Raw genomic sequence first — 21139 nt, forward strand, 5'->3', positions numbered from 1 at the left:
AAGATTTTGTATACATGGTCTCAGGAAAGTTTATCAAGTGATATGCATAAAGTTGGCAAGTCAGTTTCATTGAAAATGGTGCACTAATCTAGAGCTAAAAGGCAACTCCTGACAAACTACTGTGTGTTCCTGCAAAACTATAGGCAGGAAAATAAATCAACTGTAGTCGAATTGCTGCCTGTCTTAGGAAGAAACGTGGGCTCAAATGCCAGCTTCCCTGCTGGGCCAAAATATGCGAGCAGGTGCAAGCTATTTTACTGCAACATGTCAGGTCAATGTTTTCCTTAACATCAAGATGATTAAACACCCAGGTGCCGATTCCGATCCGGGTCGGAAAGCACTCCAACCGAGCCGGATCCGGAGTGTTTTCCGACCGAGCCGGAATCCTGCAGTCCAACCGAGCGAATACGATGCGGCCGTATGCTGCCAGACGCGGTTTGGTCGGACTCCCATAGAAGTCAATGGGAGCCGGTCGTACGACTCGTACATGGGCTCCCATTGACTGAATGGGTACGTCTTGCGCAAGGGCGCTCCCTACAGTGGGTACGCGTCGGTGCCATCCGCACCGTACATGCCTGTGTTGGGGGTACCCTTGGGTCTCCCCCTGTGTCCGAGACGTAGGCTGCGGGTGACAGGGGGTCCGATGCGGACCCCCAAAGGCAACGACCCAGACGTTTTGCGAGCCGGACACTCCAGCACGCACAGGCTGTCCGACGCGTGCATCGTACTGGCTCGGTCGTAAATCGCATTCATTGCACGCCACGGTTAGCTTCCGACCGAGACGTACGGAGCGGTTCGGACCCGGAAACGACTCGGTCAGTGAATTTCACGTAGCTCGCATCGTACTTGCTCGCTCGTACAGCTGTACGAGTCGGGCAGAAAACACGCGTTTTGCTAGTCGTTTTTCCGGCCGGATAGCGTTCGATGCCCTTCCGACCCGGATCGGAATCGGCCCCCCAGAAGTAAATCAGACCAGGGTGAGCACAAGCCAAATAAGTAATTTACATATGGTTTCATAAAGTATAATGCTGCGCCATATATATAATAATAAACGTTGTGTGGCCATACTGTCCTAATATATTTGTGAGTGTATATAGAACATTGCATTTTCAGGAAGGGCTGCTTTACGCCCCTTGCTTTATATGAATTCGCCGTCAACCTCGCCTCTCCATCTCCTTACCCAGGGCTTCCGACGTCCCGCAGCGTGCTGTTTTCCAGACACTGCACCATCCCTTCTGCTTCTCCTAGCAGCAGCACGGTTCCTTGAGTCTCATGCTCCATCGGCAAAAGTTGAGGCAGTTTTCTTCAACAACTGTACCAGTTAGACGCTGTCACCATGGAAACAAAAATTACGATGTCAACGCGTTTACGTAACATACTCTGTAAACCTGCGCGCTGTTTTTTCTAAGGGTGACGAGACGGCCATTTTAGGGCCAGGCAGCCGATGCTTTTCTTCCACTTACCTCTCTTCTCCAACTCCGTACAACTTCTTTGTCGGAAACAAACAATCAGATGCCAATTCTGTGCCTGGCCTAAAAATGGCGACACTACACGACCTTTTCGTTTCCATGCATGTCTAAAATTGAACTGCATACTTCTCCGTGTGCACAACGAAGAAGGAGCAAGCAGGCAGGCATGCATCAGAACGCTACGTTTTTAAAACAAAAGTTGCGTGATTTCCAATAATTTCTACGGAGCCTATATTGCAGGAGTGTATCCATATTTTTGGGCCAATGCGTACTGTAGTTTTAGGAATTAAAACATCGTTCTATACTTCTATAGTTTTAATACCTTCCCTAGGTTATTTGGCCGATGAAGGATGACCCACTTTCCTTTAGCACTTCGAGGGATATTTGTGCGCGATAAAAATAATTTACGTGCTCTTGCACGCGGCTAGGTAACACTTTACATCCTTTTCTTGGAGTTGCCTCTCTTTTTGGCAAATTGTAAGGCATTGGAGCGCTTAACATAAGCACCACTTAAGTTACACGAGGACACATTAATATTTTGGTAGGCACGGGGAGATTAAGTGATCTACCCCAGAATCACAGGATGCTAAATCGCCGAGGTTCGAACATGGTTCCTCGTATCAGATCTAGCAGTGAGGACACATCCTCTCATTTTCCACAGAACCTGGCTGTGGGTTCACGTTTTAAAATTATGTAAAGGCACAGGCTTAGTAGTTAACTAGAACTTTATATAAAATTGTCTGTATTCATTTTTGTAATGCCTTTTCTGCCTTTTTTTTTTTGAGAAACAGATTTTATTTGGTTTTAATACTACCGAGGTGGCAAGATTAAACAATTGACACACAAGCATCATGGTTCAATAATATGAGCAATGATATATGTCAGCGACTCTCAAGTAATACTCCAGAATTATAAACAAGCATTTGCAATGCAGTTGGTCTCGTATTTTTGAGAGAGCTATTAGCGTTGTAAATGACAACGTTTTTTTACCTACGTGTTTCGGTTTGTAGTGAAGCGGAAGTGTGTGGAGTGGAATGAGTTGGATTAGAATTGTTAATTCTGAAATTGTGTGGTGTGGAGTGGAATTATGTGGCATGGTGTGGAGTGGAATTATGTAGATAGTAATTATGTGGTATTGTATATATTTGAATGATGTAGAGTAAGATTGTGCGTTATGGAGTGTAATTATGTGGAATAGTATTTTGTTTTGTAGAGTGGTATATATTGGCAAAAGCTGCAGGCGTGGGGAGTCTGAAGGGGAAGGCATTAGGTTTTGCTTCTGCTGGTAAAACCTGAGGCATATCACTTTGTATATGGCATGAATAAATGGACTGGAGAATATTATGTAACGTTAAGCGCAGGGATATGGTTTCACAGAATGAAATGGGATTTATGAAAAGACGTGTGGGCAAGTTGAAGGAATACAATAATAGAGATTAAAACAAACAGGCATGCAACCTAGAGTAGGTACTACTTGGAAAGGAGGCTTGTAGAGGGGAAGGACATGGTTAGTTGAAGGAAAGAAAGGAGACAAAACAATTGAAAGTTTATTAATGTACTCATTATGTCTAGTCTCTGCCTTCATGCTGGTACCAATTCTGCCACGCTATTTAATCCTATAGCATTTCTCTCATGCTGATGCTTGTAGTTGCTAGCAAAGAGCCCAATGCATTGAAGAGCAGGCCATGGGCTGCTTCTACAAGATGGAGTATTATGCAAAATGAAACTCAGCAGATGTTCTGAATGTGAATGTAATAGTACACATGAATAGGGCCCTTTCATCAGAGAGGGCAACTTCAGCTTGAAAAAACCTCACATAGGCTTTCATGATTTTTGTTTGGAGATAGGGAAAATGTTGTAGTGATTTTGTATTCAGTTTGATGTTCTTGTCAGCGTTCTCACATGTTGTCAACAATGCTGTCAGATCCCATCAGGGACACGAAGAAGGTATGGTGCCTGCTACCAGTGCATACTGTCATATGAGAATTCACAGTTAAGAGAATTATACATGCTGTATATTTATAATGCCTCTTCACTTGCTTTTTAAATCTCTGACTTTTGTCAGTAACAAATGCTCTGTTTACATTTAAGATAAAGGCCAAAAACTTCAGCTTTGGAATGGTATACCTTCTTGATTTTAACTTTTATGGCAATTGTCAGCTTTTCAGATCATATGCAGGAAGTACTTAGCATTAACTTCAAAAGTACAATCTAGACAATTAAATTGCATATGCTGCCGTATGACTGCATTATTCGAGGTACACTGATCTACAAATCATTCGGAGGAAGTGTCTTTGTCATTATGACATAAATCACTTTATGTAAATATGCACATATTATAATCATAATAGGAAGAAAACATTTTAAATAATGCATGCTACAGCCATTTCTTAAGCCATCATGGATTCCATTACATTTGTAAATAAATGTATGCACTCAAAATATTTTCGCAAGCATACGGTAATCATCAAACGGTGCAGGTTTATAGAGTTCTTTTAACAAATGTGAATATTTATTACTATGGGATTAGTTGCTAGGGACTTTATGCATGTTGAATTGGGCTTCTAGACAGAGACATTAAAAAGCAGCACCATTTCTAATGCACTATTAAATCTCATGTCTACTTATAAGTGTATAGCCGGAGCTATTGGTTTTGCCAATGTCTTTAAGCTATGTTGTAGAGCATTGTGGCTGCTGTGCAGCATGTTGAAAAGTTATAATAAAAAAGTGTTGTAAGCATCTTTTGTTTCCTTATATATAACCAACTGATAGACCCTATTGAAAAAAGAATTAACATAAAAATTGTCTTCTAGTTTTTTTGTCTTGCAATGCTGGCAACTTCTTTCTGCCTGTTCTAATTCTTATTTGTTATTGCTTTTTTATGATATGGGGACATAAACAACAGGGGGGTGGAAATTGGGAAATAGTACCTGAATTACAACACAAGCAGTACACTAGGGGAAATCTCAACAGATACCAGATTCCGAGGGCAGACTGAGGTGATTTTGATGCTGAGTGGTGCTGAGGTTGTGATGTGCTTGTGTGGAGGTGATGCTCAGGTGATGCTGAGTGATACTGAGGTGGTGCTGAGTCATGCTGAGGTGGTGGTGATGCACTGGTGCTCATGTGGTGTTGAGTTGGTGCTGTGCTGAGGTGATGCTACGCTGATGCGGAGGTGGTGCTGCACGGATGCTGAAGTGGTGCTGCGTTGGTGCTGCATTGCTGCTGAGGTGGGGCTGAGATGGTGCTCAGGTGGTGCTGAGTGATGCTGCACTGGTGCTCAGGTGGTGCTGCGCTAATGCAGCGAGACCCTGGTGCTTGTGGGGTCTGCCAGAGGAAGGAGGATGAAGGAGGCGATCTGCTTTCCTCAGGTGTTGACGTGCATCAGGCAGACCCTCAAGGATTTTGCGATATGCAATTAAATCGCAAAATCAGCACTTTTATAAAAAGGCTGCGCTTTTCACAAAAGTGCCCACGAAATTCAAGGAATGCAGACCCTGTCTTTTATTGGCCCAGTGGCTCTCACCACTGGGACAATAGAAGCAGGGTCCTCACCGCAGGCAGGCGAGGTGGTGTTTATTTACACTTCTCACCTGCCCTGCTGTACATTTCTTTGTCAAGAGGAGTCCGACTGCAACGGCACCTCACCTGACCTGACCTGCTGACCTTTGAGCATAGTCTGCCTGGAGGAGCTCGAACTGCACCTGACCTCAGCCCCAATCATTGGGTGGTGCTGCTGGAGTGGAGACCGGGGGAGGACACCAGACACCAGGTAGGTTCTCCCTGTCCCAGCTTCCTGACATGTGCACCCTAAGGCATTTTCTTAAATTTGGGCCTGCCACATGCCAAATTGTTTTCTTTGTCTTTGGACCTGCCGCACGCAGGGCACGCGGCAGGCCCTGGGTCCCATTATGTTTTTTTTTATGTCTCGCCTGGCATTAGCAGCGCGCATGCGCTGCTCTCGCCATGCGAAGGCTTCTTGGAATCAGTACGGTTCCAGAAGTTCGCTTTCTGCTCCGCCCCTAATTTCTATTGGTGTGCGTCATTTTGCATCAACAATTATGGTAAACAGGGTGTTATGATTGTCCCGGAGGCTTTTTTGTCCCTCCTGGTTACCACCCTGTGAACTTTTTTCCCCGCCCACCCGGACTGGATCGTTTACTTGCGGCTTCACACACTCTTCTTTAAAAGGCCGTAAGCACTTTTTTATTTTCATTTTGAGCGCGGTCCGCTTTGGCTGCGCTTGTTTCTTTAAGCGTGGTCAGGTTTGGCTGGGCCTGTTTCTTTAAGTGCAGTGCAGGACACGCTAATTTCAATGGCCGCAGCGCTCCGCTCACCCAACATCACTTATCCAGCGCACCCGGCGCACCAGTATTGACACAGGCAGTCTCCCATTTAATTTTTTGAACAGCGTGGTACACTGCGCTTTATCTTTAACAATAGCCCTCCTCCAAGCGTGTCTCTAAGAGCCAGGAATTCAGGCTCTAAATATGTCTCGCTTTAAGCCTGCACAGTAGCCGCCGCCCTTCATTTTCCCAAGACCCCGAACGAGCCATTGTTATAAGGCTTTTAGAGATGTCACTGGATTGTTGACTTTACCACCTGGTTGGCCCTTTAACATGCTTCCGGGTCACAGCTAAATGGCATTATGCCTTAGCTTGCATTGTAACTTTCCTGTTGCGAGCTCTGCTGCTATCTGTCCCTGTTTACTTTGCTCCCTCCCGTTATCCGTGTTCACTTTGCTCTGGCCACCTCCCCACAGTAGTTTGTATTGCCTTTCCAGACCCCCACCTCCCATTGTCCGATTTCAATTTCTTTCCGCCCCCTCCCGTTGTGTTGTCTTTACTCCTGTACCCCTCTACCCCTCGCATTTTCTGTGTTGTCTTTACTCCCGCCCCTCCCGTTGTCTGTGTTGCCTTTACTCCCTCCTCCGCCCGTTGTCTTTTTTATCTTTACTCCCAACCCTCCTGTTGTCTGTTTTGTCTTTACTCCCTCTTCCTCCCGTTGTCTTTTTTGTGTTTACTCCCACCCCCTTCCGTTGTCTGTATTGTCTTTACTCCGGACCCCGCTCCTGTCGTCTGTGTTGTCTTTACTCCCGCCCCCTCCCATTCTCTGTGTTATCTTTAATACCATTTTCCTGGTGTAAAAATGCTTGTCCTCTCAACATTCATCGTTTGTAAAGCTCTTTAACACCCTGGGCATTTACTGGAATTGCAAGCCAGCCTCGGCTGCAGAATCTCCTGAAGGTCGGTATCCTGGGAGTGGGTGAGCTCGGGTAGAATCTGGAGCCGGCCTTTTTCTGACTAGGGATCCCGACATGACCGATTGATTCTTTTTTTCACTGTGGAGGGTCGAACTTCTCCGTCCAAAGGGAAGAAGTCCACCTGACTCCCCATACGAAGCCTGGGTCCGGGGTGCTCCCCTGGGGCGTCCTGCAGCTGGCTGGCATACTGGGTACAGAACTGTGTGCAGCAGATTTTTTAGTTTCAAAATGTCTTGAAATCAAGATTAATTTCAAGACAAGCTGTGCCTTGCACCACTCTGCCACCCGGAAGCAAAACCCGTCCAGTCCTTGGAGCCTCCCACACTGTCAACTTGCTGCCCCCGCGCAATGCCCAGACAAATACATTCATATATATGCTATGCCAATACAGCTCCCACGCCAGCACTGGCTGCAGTCAAGTAATATGTTGGCAGTGTTTCTGTCCAGACCTAGGCTGGTCGCATGTTGGTATTGTTGCTCTTAACAGTATGTATGACCACAACATTTCTCCTTGTATTTTGATAATGTGTATTTGGCTTTACCCCTCACCACACTGTGAACAGTTACACGCCGGTAAGGTTTTCTCGGCAGTATGTTTCCAAACACGCAGGACTGATTTTAAGAGGGTGGCCTCTCGTTACGGGGCTCATGGTTGCAGCTGAACTGATTACATGAGTTTGGAGCTTTGTCTACTTCTGTATGGACATACTTTCATGGCCATACCTCTATCCATGCCTAGACCTCTTGCATGTTTGTAACTTGGTGTGCATAGTGCCTATGCATTTCCTTCCTGGCTGCTAGTTACTGATAGAACCATACCCTTACTTGTATGCATATTTTGATCAAACTATGCTTGCCGTCAGCTTGCAGTCACCTAGATCTTTTGCTGTTGTTTTTCAATGGCTGTACTTATGCCATTATGTATATTGTTTACAAAACAACACAAAAAGGTATCCTATGCCAGTCTACCACCTGCGCTTCTGATTTTGAGGCTTTAGTGTTTCATAAAAAATAAAATACCTCCGGGACACCACAGTTTCCTTTATATTGCATGTAGGAACACAGCAGTTCCTAATAGGTAGAACAACAACACGCTACCCTTGGAGTAAGTGTGACGACAGGGACACATGTTCCCCGTGCTTTCCTAAGAGACAGCACCCTGAGACAAGCATTAAAAATGCAATAGGTCTCGCCTTTCATTAAGCTAAAGCAATTTGCTTTGCTATACAATACCATTAGTAAAGCAAATGGCTTTAACTTAATCAAAGGCGAGACCTATTGCATTTTCAATGCTTGTTTACATTGTTTTGGGCCTTTCGCATGCTCAGTGTGCGGCGGGCCTAGGGGCATTGTTTTCTTTGTCTTTGGGCCTGCCACATACGGGGCATGCGAAAGGCCCTGGGTGTAATTTAAAAAAAAAATTTGGGGGCCTGCCATGTGCCAGTGTGTGGCAGGCCCAGGGGCATTGTTTTTCTTTGTCTTTGGGCCCGCCGCACATGGGACTCGAGGCGGGCCCTGGGTGCCATTGTTTTTTATTACATTGTTTTGGATCCACAGTGTACCCAGCATGCAGCGCGCCCTTGGGCACATTTTTTAAATTTGGGCCCCCACACCCGGGGCTTGCAGCAGGCCCTGGATGCCATTATTTTTTTTAATGTTTTGGGCCTGCTGCGTGCCCAGTGTGCGGCGGGCCCAGGGGCATTGTTTTCTTTGTGTTTGGGCCCGCCGCACACACAGCACGAGGCAGGCCCTGGGTGCCATTATTTAAAAAAAATGTTTTGGGCCCGCCGCATATTCAGTGTGCGGCGTCCCCATGTTATTGTTTTCTGTATATTTGGGCCTGCCGCACATGGGGCACGCGGTGGACCCTGGGTGCAATTTAGTTTTTTTACATTGATGTTTTGGGCCCACCTTGCGCCCAGTGTGTGGCCGACCAGGGGCATTTAATGTAATGTTTTTTAATGTGGGGGATGTGTGAGAGTCTATTTACAGACTTTGCAGAGAAATGTGTTTGTGTTTCATGCAACATCTATGAAAAAACCTCTTTTTACATGACATTAGGACCCCACAAATGAGAATTGGGAGGGTGTCACAAAGGTTATTTGCAGTAAGAAGTGACCTGCTGCTGTGCTACAATATTGAAAACACGTCACTATCCCTGAATATTACATAGTTGCCAACTGTCCTGTTTTTGGAGGGACAGTCCCAGAAAGTTGGAGACTGTTTTGGGTAATATTGTTGCAGAAACTGTTCTCTTTATTACACACCGGTATGCAAACAAGAACTTTCTATCTGCAGCAGCCCTGTGCTGCAAAGTGTCCTGGGAAATGTTTTCCAAATGTTGGCAACAATGATATTAGATGTAAATACATTTAATATTTGAACTAGAGCACCTGTACACTGTAGAGGGCATGAAAGAACTGGATTTGAATCGTAAATTCAAAGTTGTTTCGAATTGGGGCCCCCAAAATACATTTGGCCCAGGACCCCCAAATCTTTAAGATGTCTCTGCCTGAGTGCCCTTATTGTTTTAATGTTTTGTACCTGCTGCATGCCCAGTATGCGGCGGGCCCAGGGGCATTGTTTTCTTTGTGTTTGGGCCCGCCGCACACACAGCACGAGGCAGGCCCTGGGTGCCATTATTTTAAAAAAATGTTTTGGGCCCGCCGCATATTCAGTGTGCGGCGTCCCCATGTTATTGTTTTCTGTATATTTGGGCCTGCCGCACATGGGGCACGCGGTGGACCCTGGGTGCAATTTAGTTTTTTTACATTGATGTTTTGGGCCCACCTTGCGCCCAGTGTGTGGCCGACCAGGGGCATTTAATGTAATGTTTTTTAATGTGGGGGATGTGTGAGAGTCTATTTACAGACTTTGCAGAGAAATGTGTTTGTGTTTCATGCAACATCTATGAAAAAACCTCTTTTTACATGACATTAGGACCCCACAAATGAGAATTGGGAGGGTGTCACAAAGGTTATTTGCAGTAAGAAGTGACCTGCTGCTGTGCTACAATATTGAAAACACGTCACTATCCCTGAATATTACATAGTTGCCAACTGTCCTGTTTTTGGAGGGACAGTCCCAGAAAGTTGGAGACTGTTTTGGGTAATATTGTTGCAGAAACTGTTCTCTTTATTACACACCGGTATGCAAACAAGAACTTTCTATCTGCAGCAGCCCTGTGCTGCAAAGTGTCCTGGGAAATGTTTTCCAAATGTTGGCAACAATGATATTAGATGTAAATACATTTAATATTTGAACTAGAGCACCTGTACACTGTAGAGGGCATGAAAGAACTGGATTTGAATCGTAAATTCAAAGTTGTTTCGAATTGGGGCCCCCAAAATACATTTGGCCCAGGACCCCCAAATCTTTAAGATGTCTCTGCCTGAGTGCCCTTATTGTTTTAATGTTTCGTACCTGCTGCATGCCCAGTGTGCGGCGGGTCCAGGGGCATTATTTTTTTGTATTTAGGGCCCCGCGGACCCTGGTTGACATAATTTTATTATTGTTTTGGGCCCACCGCACATGGGGCACGCAGCGGGTCTAGGGGGTTATGTAGGGGGCTGTGGTTTTTAGGGTGGCGTAGTGGGGTAAGAGGCTGTGTTATTGGTGAAGGGTGACACGGTAAAGGTCTAGCCTAATCTACTTTAACTCTTTTCTGTTCTTTTGTAGAGTCTTAGAGGAAATAATCTGCTGGTCCCAGAGCCATTGGGCAGTCTGGCAACTACAATATATGCTTGCTGCTGCACAGCGCAGGTGAGTTTTGGGTTCTGTACACTTCTGGGGAGATAAATAATGCATATGCTAAATAGCAGAACCTTGAGGTCTCCATCCTTATTTGTGCAATCCTGCTTGCAATGAGTGGTAGGGCTGTGGATGGCCCCACACAGTTTGCATCGTGTCTTTTCACAGGAGTAGCCCAACGTCAACTCCTGGTTTTGCAGTAGAATTCTGTGTAATCTTATTGTGGTTTTTTTCAAATGTTTATTTATGTATTTATCTATTTATCTATGCTTTACAAATTAATACTGTCTTTGGGGGCTTTTGGGTACACATAATTTATAGCCTTTGGTCAAAAGGCATTCCATATACAATTGGTTTTGTATTTGCTTTGTGTTGGGGGGTTGTGATTTGGAGCCCATGCATTCATATTCCTTCCTTTTTAGGTCTCGCTGAGTGGCTTTTGAAAGTGCTACCGGAGGCTTTTCCTGGCCTCAAGCTTGCGTGCAAGTGCGTGTGCACGTGCGCAGCCGCCATGTGGGTTTCTGTCAAGGCTCATTAAGCCTTGCGTGCCTCTCTCCGCGCTTCAATTCCCCCCCCTCCCCCACCACAGATCGCGTCACTCTGCTGGCCTCCACTCCCCCCCCCCCCGCCGCTACACCATCCCATCCTCTGTCCTGCTATAATTGCCACTAACATTCCTCCCTCGACCCTCGCGTTGCTTGTTGTTGTTATTCTATTTGTTTCGTGCCTCATGCTCCTTGAATGCTCTGCGGTCAACGTGGAAGTTTCTCACAAGATCAGTGCTGCATTGGTGACATAGGGTATTTTTCAATTTCTTTTCTTTCCTTCTCGGAGTTCTGCACCTGCTCTCTGTCCCCCAGCCCCCCTCTCCTCCCCCCATCCCACAGCCCTTTTCTTCCACTAGGCGCACAGCCTGTGTGCAGCGTCCCAAACGGTCGGACATGAGATTGCTTACTGGGAAGCAGCTGCGCCACAGCAGTGACAGGCTAGTTTGCAAGCTTCGTGGCACACAGTCCCCTGATCTTGGCCACGTTTGCATCCCTAATGCTTGTTGCATCTTGAGTTGGGATACAAACGCTGCATTCCTGTTTAACCGGCATCTCTTTTTTCTTTTGTTTTCATGTTTTTTATTCCTTGGAGCCACTGACGTTGCATTGCGCCTGGGTTTCATTGTGTATTTTGGGGTTTTTCCGGGGTGGTTTGGAGCAACTTTGGGATTTTTCGTACACATCCTTTAGGCACTGTTGTCTACTCTTATTCTTTTGCCCCCCTGAGTGCAAAAGCCTAACTTATGTGCTCCTATATTCAAAGTACGCTTGTACAAATTTTTTTGGGATGGTTTTAGGTTTCCCTTTCTTTGCAGGTGGCTCATCCTGCCCTTTTTTTTGTCATTTTGCGCCACCTATACAACCTTATTTGCAAAAATGTAAAGTTTATTAATTGTGGCTGTGAGAGGGCCCCGGACATGCCCCTGCTCACACCATCCCCACAAACCCGGGAACGGACCACACCTGGGGAAAACAGCCGCACGGACTCCTGCAGCATGGCCACGACGTTCCGGACACTGGCCCCGCCCCCTCGCGCTCGGATCTGGCCGGGCCATGACGCATCCAGGACGAACGCGGAAGTGGGAGGGACTAAACCCAGATGTACTTCTCCGTCACAGGTGAAAAGGGGCACGGAGACTGCAAACAGATTCACATGTGCCGGAGTGGAGGAAGGAAGGCGTGGAGAGGAGAAGGAGCAGCGTGGAGAGGAGAAGGAGCAGCGTGGAGAGGAGAAGGAGTGGAGCGGAGCGGAGAAGGAGTGGCGTGGAGAGGAGAAGGAGTGGAGCGGAGAGGAGAAGGAGCAGCGTGGAGAGGAGAAGGAGCAACGTGGAGAGGAGAGACGGAGTAGCGAAGAAGAAGTAGCCCAGGACGAGACGTGGTGCGAGGACTGGTGGACCCCACAGGAGGAGGCTGGAGATTGGCCGCAACTCGGGAGAGTTGCGACGGGGCCGGTGAGTGGCTGAGATACAGGGAAAACAGGACAGGGCGGTGGCGGCGGGTGGTTTAGAGAGGGGTAACGAAGGGGTGGAGGGTGGTTAAAGGAATATTGTTTTTTTTTGCCTCTCTCTCTTGTGTTTGGTCTTCTTCCCTTGATTTTTTTCCCTTCCTCAAGTCACCCCCTCATAAGAGAGCACCCCTATATAATAAAAGGAAGGCTCTGGTGGTCGGGACTGATCTCTTTCTAGCTGCTGCCAGTCACAGTAACGTCTAGGCCATCCTTCCATACAACCCCCTCCCCTTTTTCCTCACAAGCCCCTGCACTAGCCAGTAGGAGATACGCCCTGCACATTCCCTAAACGTCAACCGGGTGTGGTGATGGACCGGCGATCGCCTATGGGCGAGACAAGTTAGAGTCCCTGACGGCTTCTTGTTTCTTTTTGTCTCTTGCATGAGCCTCCATGGGAGAACCACACAGCCCAACCCAGAAGCGCCTTTCAATGAAGGGGAAATTCCAGACACAGCGGAACAAGAGGAGACCCGAAGGCTTCTCCAAGACTCCCTGAGACCCGCACCGGCAGGCCCTCTTCCTATCTGGTTAATAAAAAAACACCAACTGGCTCATTACATACAGACTCCGCGTCTGTTTGTCCGGTCTGCCGTCCCACAGTGGCCCCTTTGCCTTTGCCATGTTATTTCTTATTTGCTGGAACTTTGGAGCAGGGTCAGTTGTTTTTTTTAAATCATTTTTGCCTTATGTTTTTTATGTTTGCCCAACCCACCTCTCTCCCCTACCACCCTCCACAGATGACTCAAGCTTGCCTAGAGGGACCAGACAAGTGTGTCATTGCACTGCTAAGGACCTCTGTCTTCCTGTATGTGTTTACACTCCATGTATGCAACGTCGCTTCAAAAGGTTTCATGTTCCCTTACTTTGCATCTGACCATGCTGCTTTAACACTGTTTGCTCAACTCCGTTTGGGGAGTGCCATTTTCCATTGTGGTTTTGTTTTAACAAGTTTTCAATTTTTTGCCATTTGCAAGTGCTTCAAAGTTACATGCATTTTTAATCACTGCTTCCCTACATTTTCCTAACTTTCCGTTCAACAATTGCAATGCCTTTTTTTCCCTTTGGAACACATCCAGTAACACCAAATATATTTGTAGGTGAATTACGTGAATGCGCCACAACCCCCAAAGATCTTTTGGTTTCCAAGGGAGCAACAAGCCACCACAACAAAAGCAGGATGGAGAAGTTTCTGCAGCCTGTGAAGGCCGTGAAGCACCGATTACATCTACCTAGTCAGATAACGACAGCAGATCGGGCCAGAGAGTATAGTGACGTGATGCATGATGATGGTGGAGTACTGTTTTGCAGTGTGTGCAATGTGGCGGTAGACCACATCCGGAAACACACAATGGATATGCATATGAGGTCCCAAAAACACTTGAAACACTGTGGAGATGCTCCAGACCGAAACATGCCCACCAAATGACTGTGAACTCACTTTTCAGAAAGAGTACAGCTGCCGGTGTCTCCAACCAGGAAATAATAAGTGAGTGGGTCAATATCTGCACAGCGCTGAACATTCCGCTAAGCAAAACTGACCACCCTGTGTTGCTTATGTATCTCCACGAGTGAGTACGGAATGGTGGAGCAATAACTGGAAGCCATCAGCTTCAAGGACGTTATCCTCAGGAGAGATCTATAGGAGCCAAGAATGAGCTGAAAGAACAATTGCAAGATCAGAAGATCAGGGTTATATTTGATAAAACACCTGATGTCGAAGGGCGGTGTGTGTTGAATGTGTTATTTGCAGTGTGTTCTGCACCGGTTGGCCGTCAAATCCACACCCACCTAGCAGACACAGTGTTCCTCTCACAGTGCATCCATGGGACTGTAGTGCAAGCAGTTGTGAGGGTGCTCACAGAGTACAACATAGCCTTTCAGAACTTTATTTCCTTTAACCTAGACAATGCGGCATACATGCTCAAGGCATACAACACTGTGTTGAGAAATATTTATACAAACTCCATACATATCACCTGCTTGGCACACATCATGAACCTTGTTGGAGGGTCATTTAGGAAGTCTTTTGTGGAGCTCAATGCTTTTCTTCTGTACTTATCGTGAATCTTTTATGTGGCTGGTAGCAGAAAGCGAAGGTACCTGCACCATCTTGCTGAGAACCATGAGATGAATCCACGGATGGCACCTGACTCTTGCAGTACCCACTGGAATTCTTGGTTTGCTGCTGTCTAGTACCACTGCAAGCACTTTGATGCCTATGCTGGGTTTGTTGAGTCTGAGATGCAATTTAACAAGTCTCCCCCAGATTACCTTGAAAATCAGCCAAGGATTCTGAACAGTCACCAAAATAATTGTATTAAAGTTCAATTGGACATTATAGCAGAAAAATGCCAAAACATTTGAATTCTGATGGACTTATTCTAGAGTCAGACACCAGTGACAATGAAGATGTATGATTATCTAGAGGACCTCCACATGTACCTAACAAACATTTTAGTCCTCACTCTGGAGTCACTGCAACCATTTCTAGATACCACTGGAGTGGCTAAATTAACTCTGGCGCAGAAAAAAAAAATCCCAGCTTAATGAAGCATTTGAAAATTCTCTTGAAAAGGTGGGCAAGTACATGGGGGAGGAACAATCCTGCACAACTCTGCATCCTGCTGAAGGACCAATGTGCATATTCAGCCATCCCTGGTTTGAGCAAAGTTACTGATCAGGCGCTTCACCTCTACTTTGAACATGTAGGCCCAGAAGTAGCACAGGCATCAATTTCAGGGGTGATTGGCACTGGCGTCTTTTGGTGTGGGATGGCTGACCGCATTCCAGTCCTTTCACAGCTTGCAGTTGGGTACAAGGACTGTGTGACCAGTTCTGAAGAGGCTGAAAGGAGCAACAGTATTTACAAAATGATTGTATCAGCCAGCCAACTGTCCATCTCAGAACAATCCATCTGGGCATTATTGTTTTTGTATTATAATCAGCAGCACAATATTGGGCTAAATTTGGACTGCTCAGAAGAATTGCACATACATGGCCAAGATTAAAACCTAAGGAGACAAGCATACAGGTTCCGTGGGCATTATTCATTAACAGGTTTATGTCATATATGTAGGCTTTGATCCAAAACAAATTGCCTGCATTGTAAATAAACAAAATATACATAGGTCTTCCCATTGGAAAGAATTACAATCATATTGTCGCAACAAATGTATACAAATCAATAAGTAACAATGGCACAGTGCTCAAGCTGAAAGTAATGTGAACATAAATACTGAATGATACACTAAGATAAACCTGGCAGCATAAATACTGTACACAGTGCTTTGGTATAAGCTTTCATGTTGTGAAATGCCTCATAAAAATAAGATCTCTGTGTTTGGTGTTGAAACAATTGTAAAAGAAAGTGCTGCAAAAATGCCGCAAAATGTCAATATTTGTGCAGCTAAATTTCCATATTTGTGCTGCAAAATTTGCTTATTCATGCCGCAATATCCTAGGGAGTCTGATCAGGCTCTGCCAGTTGTGGTTCTAGTTGGGAACCACAAAATCATGGCTGTGACAAAGAAGTGCAACTGTGGCTAATCCCATACAGCTGTGACCAGAGAAGTGTGAGCTCATGTCAACCCGTGCCGTTGTGACCAAGAATTGTGAATGCTGCCAATTCTGTTCCACTGCGAGCAAAAGGTGGGGCTGCAACTCATCCCTTGCTACTGTGATCCAGAGACTGATGTTATACACTGTGGATGCAAGCACAACCAATAATCCACCTCCTCCTTCAGTGAAATTGGACTAAGGAAACAAAGTAGAGCTCTTACATTTTCTATGCAAAAAACAGTTGATGGACAGAATGCAGAACAATGTCATACATTCACCCCAGTACAGAGATCTGGGCCTAAATCCATCATTTTTTTGCTCACCATGCCGTTCCAGTTTGAACCCAGCCATATGCAAATCAGTCTTGACCCTGTGCCGCATGGGAACAGTCCAGCCCGAACTGCCAAGCCAGGTCCTCCCTGGACTGGAAACAAGCATCCTAGGACCGGTTTCGGGGTTTCACCCCTCTTCAGCCAGGATAGCTTGATTCCAGTGGCATGGAGAGCAAGGGACCCACGTCTGGGCATACCCTTCCCATTCGGGGTGACAAATGCAAAAAAACAGTTGATGGACAGAATGCAGAACAATGTCATACATTCACCCCAGTACAGAGATCTGGGCCTAAATCCATAATTTTTTTGCTCACCATGCCGTTCCAGTTTGAACCCAGCCATATGCAAATCAGTCTTGACCCTGTGCCGCATGGGAACAGTCCAGCCCGAACTGCCAAGCCAGGTCCTCCCTGAACTGGAAACGAGCATCCTAGGACCGGTTTCGGGGTTTCACCCCTCTTCAGCCAGGATAGCTTGATTCCAGTGGCATGGAGAGCAAGGGACCCACGTCTGGGCATACCCTTCCCACTCGGGGTGACAAATGCAAAAAAACAGTTGATGGACAGAATGCAGAACAATGTCATACATTCACCCCAGTACAGAGATCTGGGCCTAAATCCATCATTTTTTTGCTCACCATGCCGTTCAAGTTTGAACCCAGCCATATGCAAATCAGTCTTGACCCTGTGCCGCATGGGAACAGTCCAGCCCGAACTGCCAAGCCAGGTCCTCCCTGGACTGGAAACAAGCATCCTAGGACCGGTTTCGGGGTTTCACCCCTCTTCAGCCAGGATAGCTTGATTCCAGTGGCATGGAGAGCAAGGGACCCACGTCTGGCCATACCCTTCCCACTCGGGGTGACAAATGCAAAAAAACAGTTGATGGACAGAATGCAGAACAATGTCATACATTCACCCCAGTTCAGAGATCTGGGCCTAAATCCATCATTTTTTTTGCTCACCATGCCGTTCCAGTTTGAACCCAGCCATATGCAAATTAGTCTTGACCCTGTGCCGCATAGGAACAGTCCAGCCCGAACTGCCAAGCCAGGTCCTCCCTGGACTGGAAACAAGCATCCTAGGACCGGTTTCGGGGTTTCACCCCTCTTCAGCCAGGATAGCTTGATTCCAGTGGCATGGAGAGCAAGGGACCCACGTCTGGGCATTCCCTTCCCACTCGGGGTGACAAATGCAAAAAAACAGTTGATGGACAGAATGCAGAACAATGTCATACATTCACCCCAGTACAGAGATCTGGGCCTAAATCCATAATTTTTTTGCTCACCATGCCGTTCAAGTTTGAACCCAGCCATATGCAAATCAGTCTTGACCCTGTGCCGCATGGGAACAGTCCAGCCCGAACTGCCAAGCCAGGTCCTCCCTGGACTGGAAACAAGCATCCTAGGACCGGTTTCGGGGTTTCACCCCTCTTCAGCCAGGATAGCTTGATTCCAGTGGCATGGAGAGCAAGGGACACACGTCTGGCCATACCCTTCCCACTCGGGGTGACAAATGCAAAAAAACAGTTGATGGACAGAATGCAGAACAATGTCATACATTCACCCCAGTTCAGAGATCTGGGCCTAAATCCATCATTTTTTTTGCTCACCATGCCGTTCCAGTTTGAACCCAGCCATATGCAAATTAGTCTTGACCCTGTGCCGCATAGGAACAGTCCAGCCCGAACTGCCAAGCCAGGTCCTCCCTGGACTGGAAACAAGCATCCTAGGACCGGTTTCGGGGTTTCACCCCTCTTCAGCCAGGATAGCTTGATTCCAGTGGCATGGAGAGCAAGGGACCCACGTCTGGGCATTCCCTTCCCACTCGGGGTGACAAATGCAAAAAAACAGTTGATGGACAGAATGCAGAACAATGTCATACATTCACCCCAGTACAGAGATCTGGGCCTAAATCCATAATTTTTTTGCTCACCATGTGTGAGAAGTTGGCCTGATGTATGATGTCACTAGTTATAGTGTACACCTTATATCAGTCCAAATACCCTTATGGTGATTGGTGGTAAAGTCAACCTTATAGACCAGCTATCCTAGTGGTAGCATGGACAAGAGCAGTCTTAGGCTAAACTCTGAATGGCATGTGAAGCCAGCTGTGATACCATATATAATCCCTTGAATACCAAATGAAAGGACACCACAACAGATATATATATAAAATAAAGTGTATTTATTCTAAGCAAACCCTCAGCACTCTTTATGAGATTAGAGGTAAGTACAACACAGTCTTATTAATGCATACAGTAAGTCACACAGGTAAGTAATACAGTTAGGCCCTAGGGGCCACGCAAACCATATACTAAGTAAGTGGTATAAGAACCACTGTCACGGAAATAGAATAGGCCTAGGCCTAGGGAATCGCTGGGGCTACACTACACTAGCGTTAGTTAGGAAGTGGGAGGCCCACGGGATTCGTGTGCAGAGTGGAAACACTCACGTGTAATGCGTAAAAGTCAATAGCAATAGTACAGTTTAGACAACGGTAGATTTAGGACACTTCCGGAGTAGCTAGGAAGTTGAGACTTGAAAACTAGACACTAGGATAGTCACTATCCTGATGAGCACTGGAGTACCCAAGTTACCTAGCCCACAGGCTGCGGGTGCATAGGGGTGAAGATGCGTCGTTTTCGTCGTCGACTCCTATGGATGCCTGAAGAAAGATGCTGACAGGCAGTCAGTGAAGAGTGTCCGGTGGATCCCAAGGCTGGGATCAAGAAGAGAAGAAACCTGCAAGCAGAAGGGACAGAGTCAAGGTCACTAGCCAGTGACCACGTGGAACCAGGAAGGAACCAGGCGGTGTCGTGAAGAGTTGCAGGTGAAGGTGAAGCTTGTCGCTGCAGCCAGGAGGACCAGGAAGCGTCGAGGGCGACCAGGACCAGGAGGCGAGCTGTCCCACGAAGGCTCTTGCTGTCGGCGGCGTCGAAGTTGGACTAGGACTCACCAAGCCTTGGCAAGCGGAACCCACGAAGAACGAAGGACTTGCTTCTGGTGCAGACCAGGAAGGTCTGGGGTGCTTCTTCTTTGCAGAGAAGCGGGAGCCAGTCTGGAGGAGCCAAACCAGCGCAGAAGATTTCAGGGTGCGTCGTCACAGAGGCCACTAGCCAGCGGGCAAGCAACCGGACAGACGCGGCAAGCAGAAAAATGCTGAAGGGCCCCACGCAGGACTCGTGGAGTGTGGGGGGCTGATCTTCGGTGCAGATGGTGCTTGGGGTTGGGGCTTCTCAATCCCCGGTGCACAACTTCGAGGGTACCTCAGAAGCTGCGCTGTAAGTTACTAGCCACTTTTTCCAGGTAGCCGGTCCCACGTCGCTCGTCGCCTCCACGGATCTCAGCTCTGCTGCAGATGTGGATGAGGGTCGGAGAAGTCTGGAAGTCAAGGCTCTGGTCGGGCTCTGCCGTCGGTTCCTCGTAGAACGGTCGCAAAGCAAAGGGTAGTCTCTTGATGGTGCCTGTTTGCACAGGGTAGCCACTCCTTGGCTACAAGGGAGATTCTTCAGTCTTCTTCTTTCGTCGAATGTCGAAGGTCCAGAGTTTCTGTTCAATTTTGCAGGTTCAGGATAATCTAAAGTCTTGAGGCCCAACTCCCACTCTTATACTAATCTGGGGGGCTGGGATACCTGCTAGGTCACGCCTTATGGGTGGGACCTGGGAGGGGGTGGTTACACCCACTTCCCTTTGTCCAGTTTCGCGCCAGAGCTGGGGCTGGAGTGCCCCAGCGCCGGTTTGAACTGGACTATGCAAGGAACACCTTGTGTGCCCCAGGCATGTCTCATTCCTTTCAGCCCACCCTGCCCCAATACACTAAAGGCTGTCTGGGGAGGTGCTAGCACCTCCCCAAGCAGGAAACCTATTGTCCAGGCCTCCCTGGCTGGGATCACTCCCAGCTGCAGGAGGTCAGACTTGTGTCGTGGCAGCAGCATCCATTTTGTGATGCTGAGGCTTTGGTCAGAGGCTAACAGTTGAAGTATGATTTTAACATGTCTTTCCCTCTAGAAGGGGGGAATAATATTCTCATGTCCAGAAATGGCATGGAGGTATTATTCCCTAGTGTTAGACACCTTACACGACATGTTTTGATAAAGCCAAACCATAGTTACCATAACCGTCTAAGATTATAAGGCACTTTAAGAGTATATGGTAGGCTATATCATAGAACAGCTATAAGGACAAGGTTCCGAAAGCTGCAGACAGGCTCAGCTCATGCTAGAGCACCATCTCACATGTTACCAAGCACTCTGCCTCCAGGATTGTTAAGGCCTGCCATAGGAGTGACTGATAGGTACACATGTGTCTATATGTAAGTTAGGTATAGGAATACTACACCTAAGCAAGGGGTGATTACACGACCTTGCCCCAGCTGAGTGATCAGCCAGTTGTGTCAAAATGGAAGGCCAGGCCAGGGGTGGCATAATACATGCTGCAGCCCCTGGTAGGCCTAGGGTACACCTATGCCCTGGGTACCTAGGGTACACTGTACAGGGGCCAATAAAGTGATCCTATCCAAATGGGTTATGCACCTAAAGTACATAGTATTAATTTAGAGAGAGAACAGCAGGGCTGTGGGTCTGATTAGCAGGCCCACAGCCACATCTAAGTCGAAAACCAGTAAAGCAAAAGCAAAAAGTGGGGGTGAACATAGAAAGCAGACCCTACTCTCCTACACAACCCCCCCCCCCAAACTTAGGGACATTAAACTAAC

General features: G+C 47.0%; 1 protein-coding gene across 1 annotated transcript in view; it reads right to left on the reverse strand.

Annotated features, from left to right (window-relative positions):
* Positions 1-1385, reverse strand: part of ZMYND10 (zinc finger MYND-type containing 10) — a 306520-nt gene extending 305135 nt beyond the window's left edge. The window contains exon 1 of the mRNA XM_085627752.1: positions 1181-1385. Within this exon, the coding sequence (XP_085483878.1) occupies positions 1181-1281 (101 nt within the window). The 5' untranslated portion in view covers positions 1282-1385. The remainder of the gene's footprint in view (positions 1-1180) is intronic.
* Positions 1386-21139: the final 19754 nt, after the last annotated feature.

The sequence above is a fragment of the Triturus cristatus genome, chromosome 9, assembly GCF_964204655.1.
Source record: "Triturus cristatus chromosome 9, aTriCri1.1, whole genome shotgun sequence".
NCBI lineage: Eukaryota > Metazoa > Chordata > Amphibia > Caudata > Salamandridae > Triturus > Triturus cristatus.